The 8,124-nt window shown below is 43.4% G+C and overlaps 1 protein-coding gene across 2 annotated transcripts in view; it reads left to right on the forward strand.

The window, feature by feature from the left end:
• Positions 1-5,957, forward strand: part of CCDC68 (coiled-coil domain containing 68) — a 48,854-nt gene extending 42,897 nt beyond the window's left edge. For both annotated transcript variants that reach the window (XM_069963164.1, XM_069963165.1), the window contains exons 9-11: positions 715-798; positions 3,071-3,147; positions 3,407-5,957. In XM_069963164.1, coding sequence (XP_069819265.1) covers positions 715-798; positions 3,071-3,147; positions 3,407-3,479 — 234 coding nt within the window. In that variant the 3' untranslated portion in view covers positions 3,480-5,957. The remainder of the gene's footprint in view (positions 1-714; positions 799-3,070; positions 3,148-3,406) is intronic.
• The last annotated feature ends 2,167 nt before the right edge of the window (positions 5,958-8,124 follow it).

Raw genomic sequence — 8,124 nt, forward strand, 5'->3', positions numbered from 1 at the left:
TTTTTTTTTTTTTTAAATCCTGGATAATCCCTTTAAGGAGCTTCTCTGCCTGGTTCACATCACGATTTTGCTTTCCGTTTTATGGAGAGAGAAAAAATGGTAAAAACTGATGCAGTTTTATGCCATCCGTTTTGATCCAGTTTCCTTTGACTTACATTATAAATAAAAGGATCAAACCAGGATCTTTTTGTAGCATGAGACAGATAGCAAAATCATGACGTGAAACAAGTTACTCTGGAGGACCCAACACATCCTTATATTAACAAACCATTGATTTCAGCAAAAACCTTGTAATGTTTCATATCACCTATGGTGGCGCTGCAGGGAAATGAAACACTTCACGTCCCGCCTGAGATTACAGCTAATCACTAAATCTCCCAGCTGTAGTAAATCCTATTTTTTGGGGGGAAACCCTTCATAGTGGACGCGTAAACAGATTGGTAAATTACTTCTTTTTCAAAAATCTCCATTATTCCAATACTTATCAGCTGCTGTATGTCCTGCAGGAAGTGGTGAATTCTTTCCAGTCTGACACAGTGATCTCTGTTGCCACCCCTGTCCATGTCAGGAATTGTCCAGAGCAACAGCAAATCCCCATAGAAATCCTCTCCTGCTCTGGACAGTTCCTGACATGGACAGAGGTGGCAGCTCTCAGAAAATGATGAGTTTAAAAAAATAGTTTTTTAAAATTCTATATTTTTTCTGCGTTCCCAGAGCGAAGAACTGAGGAACCGCCTGAAAGAGCAGGATATAACCATTGGGGAATTAAAAGAAAAACTCAATATTCTTACATGCCAGGTAACGTATACATCTCCACCTCTGATAATCCGCTCTGTTTTTGAAAAGGAAAAGTTTTAGAATTTTTTTAAAAGAAAAAAATTTGGATTTTTAGAAAAGATCCTACAAGCAGATGAGGAACTATAGGAATAAAGTAACATGTGTAAATGCTGCTTCTTATTATGGTGATTAGGCCCCTACCGAGCTGTGGGAATGGGAGGAGGACACCCTGGGAGGATCTGCGGAACATGCTAGAACACAGGTGTCAAACTCAGGCCCTCCAGCTGTTTCAAGACTACAATGGTGATGGGAATTCGGCTTAGTGAGCTGGGACACTTGCCTAATAGTCCATTTAGACGGAGCGATAATTCGCCCGATTGCACGATTAACGATTTTGAATGAATGATGTGTTTTTTATAACGATCAGCGTTTAGACGGAGCAATACATCGTACGGAAAAATCGTTTTGCGATCGCTTAAGTCTATCTCACACATAGGGTAAATCGGTGAACGACTGTTTAGACGGAACCATCTGCAAATTTTTTGCGAACGACAATTTAAGAACATGTTGAGAGATAAAAATGAACGATTTATCGCTTGTCGCTTGATCGTTCGCAGCGTTTACACGTACGATTATCGTTCGAATCCGATCGTTATTGTGCAAATTCGAACGATAACCATTCTGTCTAAAAGCACCATTACAAATAGCCCCTTATTACCACCACTTCTGGGTCTGTTTATAAAGAGGGGGGTCAGCACTATTATAGGTGCCCCTCCTATATAGATAGAGGATAGGGGGGTCAGAAGGAACCCAGAAGCTGCATATGTAGGGCAGGTGATGGGCCAGGCGGCCGAGGGGATATGTGGCAGATAACAATAAATCGAATAAGCTACACAAATAATCGAGTGATCGCTTCAGCCGCCCAATCACACAATTTATTAAAGCGACTCTGTACCCACAATCTGCCCCCCCCCCCCCAAACCGCTTGTACCTACAGATAGCTGCTTTTAATTCAAGATCTGTCCTGGGGTCCGTTCGGCAGGTGATGCAGTTATTTTCCTAAAAAACAACTTTTAAACTTGCAGCCCTGTGCCCAACTGCCATGGCTTAGAGTATCTGTGCCCTAATTTTGCACCATCCCTCCGTCCCTCCTCCTTGTACCTCTTTATCATTAGGAATGCCACTGGAACATTTTCTCCTGTCTGAACACTGCCTAGGTGCCTTAACGATCCAGCCCATGTTCAGTATTCACACAGCTGACGAATAGTAGGCAATCTGCCTAAAGCATTCCAAATGATGAGGAGGGTGGGGAGGAGGGACAGAGAGGGTGTGCCAGCCTAATGCATACACAATCTAGGCCTTGGCCGTTGGGCACAGGGCTGCCAGTTTAAAAGTTGTTTTTTAGGACAATAACTGCATCACCTGCCGAACGGACCCCAGGACAGATCTTGGAGTAAAAGCAGCTATCCGAAGGTACAAGTGGTTTGGGGGGGTCACATTGTGGGTACAGAGTTGCTTTAAACCTTGTGAAGGCTCATTTGCTGCCTGAGGGTATGTGCACACTATGGAATCCCAGCGGATGACCCGCGGCGGATTCCTTCCCTCGCCCCCACTCACGGCCACGCGTCATAGACTCCATTCTAGGCACAGGCATTTTCCACCGTCCGTCCAAAGAATTAACCGGTTCATTCTTTGGATGGACGGTGGAATCCACCCGTGCATAGAATGCAGTCTGTGGCATGGGCGGAGATGCGCAAGGCCGTGAGCTTGGATTCTTCAGTGTGAACTAAGAGGAAATGACTGGAGAGACCAACAGCCAATTGATGACTTTAGTTCCCTGTGTTAAAGGGGTACTCCGGAGAAATTTACACATCTGTCTAACTTTCTATTAAAAAAACTTCTAGTCAAAAATCTCAAGTCTTCCAGTACTTATCAGCTGCTGTATGTCCTGCAGAAGGTGGTGTATTCTTTCCAGTCTGACACAGTGCTCTCTGCTGCCACCTCTCTTCATTTCAGGAACTGTCCAGAGCAGGAGAGGTTTTCCATAGGCATTTGCTACTCCTCAGGATAGTTCCTGACAAGGACAGGGAGCAATGAATACAGCACTTCCTGCAGGACATACAGCAGCTGATAAGTACTGGAAGGCTGGAGATTTTTAAATAGAAGTATAACTTCCTGTAACCATAGTGAATAGTAACTAAGCTGCAATAACCCACAATGGCCACTATGCAGTGTATGGAGCTTCCTGTTTTGTTCATGTTCCTCCGACATAAAGTTTTCTATTTTACTTCAGAACAAAGAACTGAAGTACAAGGTGGAGCATTGGTCGAGGCCGAGAAAAATAAAAGTATCCAAAGTAACGAATGTGAAGTAAGTGTCCGAGGTAACTGGTACTGTTCTCATTGTAGCTGGGATGTGTCTCCTATATCTGACCGCTGCTACCCCGCCAATCCCAAATACATAGTGCCAGCCGCCATAGAAAATATAAACTATATAAACTCCACCTGAGTGGCAATGGCAATAATCAAGGCACATTATAGCATTGCTATGTGGGTTCTATGTGATCACTATCAGGCCCCATTTATGACTGATACAAGATTGGTAATTGTGGACTCTTCTCATTCTACAGTGAGTCCATGCTGGGCAACCTGTCTCCATACTTTCTCCTGATGAAGAAGAAGAACAGCTCTGGAAGCAGCTGATGCCGATCTCTGCCGGACCGGAACCCTTTCCAGGTGGATTCTGCATCGTAAAGTGACGACATTTCAGGATACCTGATGTATTAGTATCATTTAAAGGGACTTTCTATAAACCGTGTATTATATTATCAAGACCTCATGAGTTAATAGAGAATAGTGGATAGCCTTCATTACTTATTTGGAACAGATTCCGTCTCTGGAGGACCCAGCCCATTGATGTAAACTGAGAGCTGTGTAATACTTCATTTCTCCTGTGGTGGCGCTGCAGGGAAACTGAACACTTACTGCCGGGACCCTGATCACTGGGGATGACATCACTAGAACAACCTGTAATCGGCATAGTGATTTCCAAATGGTCGACCCATTTATTCTCTGTTCTAGACAAAGTAGTCAAGTGGGTGGTCCTTCTTATTTATTGACACCTATTTAATGTACAGTGATACTGTCCGCCCCGCCCCCCGGTTTTGCTTCATTTTATTGATTAACATTGTCAACTAGGCGGGGCTTCACAGCAATTGGGCCTAACTAGGCCAAGGAATCAACTGTCATAAAGCCCCGCCTAGTTGACACTGTCCACCGATTAAATAAAGCAACTTTAGAGCAAATAGAAGATCCAGACACATTTTATATATGTATATATCAAATGTGCAACATCTAAGCTTGTGGAGAGCCGCACATAGAGTACGGGGGCAACAGTATCACTTTGAATATGCATATAGAGAGATGTCAATCAAGTAGGACCTCCCACTTGACTGCTGCTCAGCTCATCCTGCTCTGTAATATGATGCTTCATTTTCAACATAAAAGGTTTACTTTAGTGCAAATTTGCATAAACCCCGCCCTCCTTCAAGTCCATTTGATGGGGCTTGTGACAATTAGGACTCGTGCCTGGTATATATTATCCTTTCAGATGGTGTAAAGGAACCTGCTTAGAGTATACAGTATAGTCGATGTAAGCCAGTCAATGTTTGGGGTTCCCCTTTAAGTGGCTAATTGATACAAACATTAAAGGGATCCCTTTTTCCGGAAACAGCACCTCTGCTGCCCATATGTGGTATTGCAGGTCAGCCTCCCAGTGTACAACCCCTCTAAGTGTCCTTATATTGTACAGATCTCTTTGGTAATTGCAGGAAGCTGGTAAGTGTTATAAGAATAGTTTTTTATTGAACGACCTATAGCTCCGGCCTTGGTGGCAAGTGGTGGTAAGTGACCGGCGGCCTCTATTTCCACCCCTTCCCCGGTCATACCCTAAAAAAAAAAAAAATCCGCCCGGAGTACCTCTTTAATGGGAATCTGTCAACTCTATATCATTCCCAGAGCTCAAATGTCAAAGAGGCGGTGCTTAGCTATAGCATGCATGCCTCCTCCCTCCTCCACCCCTTCCTGTGTTCTAACATTGAGCTGTGTACTTCAATATGTCAATGGACGGAGGGGTGGTGGAGGCAGGAAAGAGGCATGCATGCTGCAGCTTAGCACCGCCTCCTCGACACTTGATCTCTGAACATGATCTAGAACTGTCAGATTCCCTTTAAAGTTGGCCAAATCTGTCCCTCTTGTGTGTATGGAGGCCTCCTAACTTTCAACAGAAATCTCGAATTCAAAATGCTGCCAGAGTTGCCTCTTTCTGCCCTCTCAGCCAAGCATGAGTATGTAGGCCCCAGGATAGATAGTTATAGGTCCTTTTCCATAGGCGGACACTGTCCAGAAGGCGAGCACCGAGGAGCTAGATCAGTGCTCGCTTGCGGAGTCCAATCAATAATGAGGCCCATTAAATTTAAAGGGGTTATCCATTTATGCTTTCTTGCAAAAACAGCTCCACCCCTGTCCTCAGGTTTTGTGTGGTATTACAATTAAGCTCCATTTACTTCAATGGGACTGAGCTGCAAAACCCACACCCAAACTGGGGACAGGAGTGGTGCTGTGTCTGGAAGAAAGCCGCTATGATTTTCTTAACCTGGTCAACACCTTTAAAATGTATAATATTTAAAGGATTTTGCCACATTTACAGACCATATGCATGAAGGAGCCCTGTTATTAGGCTGGATATAGATGCCACCATACAATCATCTCTATGTCGGAATTTATGTGAGGTTTCATTCTATATATTTATTTTGTGTTATTATTAAGAGACAGTATTGGTCTGGCTCGGCTTTGTCTGCCATCTGGTGGCCACAATTTATACTACACATATATTCACTTCTTCCCAACATACAGTAGTTAGAGAATTCAGCCTGACCTACCTTGGAATACATTTGTTAGGTGCCGGATTATCAGAGATTCTGGAACATTGGACAGGTATTAGTAAGATGGCAGCTATCGTGTGTTTGACGCAATATACAGATTTTAATTGGATTGGATTAATTTTGGAGAGTATGAAGCCAAAGCTAGGATGATAGAAGTAATAATACCTGCTTGGCTATTCTTTGTATTATGTGTATATATGTTATTTAATTTGTGCAATAAAATATTTTTTTTTCCTTTTTTGTGCTATATGTGTGGTGTATAAAGCTGATAAATGTGGTTATATAGAATTTTTTGCTTTGCTTTTTGCCCCACCACCAAAAAAACCCAAATACAATAACACTTCAACTAAGTATAAGATCAATGCCATTGTTTTATCCAGGATTTTTAAAAAAAAGCATAGCTGTCTTCTTCCCAAAACAGCGCCACCCCTGTCATTCAGGTTGTGTGTGGTATTACATCTCCGCTCCAATCTCTTCAATGGAACTGAGCTGCAATACTGGACCCAAACTAAGGACCCTGCAAATTTTAATTTTTTTCCTAACTGTGGCTTACACCAACAATTTGTTTTGTTTAGTTGAACTTATTTGGGAAAATGACTTTTTTTTAAAGAGCTAAAACTGCATTTTTAGTAGAAAAAATGTTTTAAAAAAACTTTAAGAAGAGCCTACCAATAATTTTTAAGGTTAGGGGATTAACAAAATGAAACTTCCCAACTGAGAGGTTCGGGGGGTGGGGGGAGGGGTCCTGCTGCTCTAATGCCCCTATTCCACAGGTCGTTTAGAGGAGCAAACGGGGGAGCTGCGGGGGGGCTGCCCGGGGGATCGCTGATCGTCCGGGCAGCCCATAGGATATAGCAGCGTCTGCTGACGATGCTCCTATTCAACGGAGCGACGGCAACAGATCGCTGCTATATCAGTCGCTTGTTTTTCAACATGTTGAAAAACAAGCGACTGCAACGATCAGCCGACATGAACGATGTCGGCTGATCGTTGCACTCTATTCCACCGGACGATTATCGTCCGTAGTGGCCGATATCGGCCGAATACGAACGATAATCGTTCCGTGGAATAGGGCCTTAAGGCTCTGTGCACACAGAGCAAAAGTGGCGGAATTCCACGGTGGAGGATGCCGCCAGCATCCCTGTCATAATGACTCTATGGGAGGCTCGCGCACAATCTCTCTTCGCGCTGAAGAATGAACATGTTCATTCATAGAATTCTCCGCAGCGGAATTCTGCCACTTTTGCTCCATGTGCCGTAGGCACTTCATGTGATACACTCACTATTTATTAAATAAAAAAAAAAAAAGTTTAAAAGGTCGCCAATAGATGGCGCTGTAGCTATGCAAATCAAGCAACAAAAGTTACATGGTTATTTAGGTTAAAAAAAGAGAAAGAGTCCGTCAAGTTCAATCTATAACTCTACTGTGTGATCCAAAAAAAGGGAAAACCCTCATAAGACATGTTCCAATATGTCCAGATTGTTTTTTATAAACGCCCTCCATTCACAAAACCATGTCGCTGCTGAACCCAGCAGGTCAGCTTTAATCACTACAATAAGGAGACCATGCTGCTGGGAAATAACATCTATTCACTCTGTACTTCCTGGATGAGCAGTTTATCAGAACTATAATTCCCAGAATGCATTGTTTCCCCTCAACCGTTCATCAAACCATTCATCCTCCCACCTCGACTACTCCCTTCCCACACCACTCTTGCCAGTTCCCCACTCAACACTATTGCAGAACATCTCATTTCACTGTAGCCTTTTGCACAGTGCAGTTACAGCACCTGCTACATCATTCCCTGTCTGCTCTTTCTGTAGCATCATTCATCACCAGGCCGCGTGCTGTAACTCTCTCTAAATGTATATATTTGTGTATATATGACAGGGAGATGGTGATGTAGCCTGGAGGGGCCGGTCAGAGGTGTTGACATCACTCAGGGTGTGTGGCCAGAGCTCAAAAACAAGATTCAGCACAAACTGCAGTGACATCGGGGGATAATGTGTTGTCTACAGAGAGAGGGAGGAGCTGGAGACAATACACATTGTGAAGTTCTTTTATTTTTAACTTCCTGTTAGTTGTGAACCACACAAAGGCTGCTGAAGCCAGTACTAGTAGTAATAACACTGTATTGGTAAGTTATATATCATGGGGTGATATTCCTATTTAAATATTTTCAGATTCTGATCTACCCCTTTAATAACGCACATAACATGCTGATTTCCATCCTCCACAAACAGTCGCTGGGTGAGTAACCCCAAAGCGCTGTGTGTGTGTTTCGGCGCATTGTATTTACATGGCCCTACACAAAGCGAGGAGCGGTTATTGTATTACATGTGATTGCCAGTTTAATCTGCCCAAAGCAAATAATTTTCTCCATAAACGCTGGAAGGCGGCACAT

The sequence above is a fragment of the Dendropsophus ebraccatus genome, chromosome 3 (genome assembly GCF_027789765.1).
Source record: "Dendropsophus ebraccatus isolate aDenEbr1 chromosome 3, aDenEbr1.pat, whole genome shotgun sequence".
Taxonomy (NCBI): domain Eukaryota; kingdom Metazoa; phylum Chordata; class Amphibia; order Anura; family Hylidae; genus Dendropsophus; species Dendropsophus ebraccatus.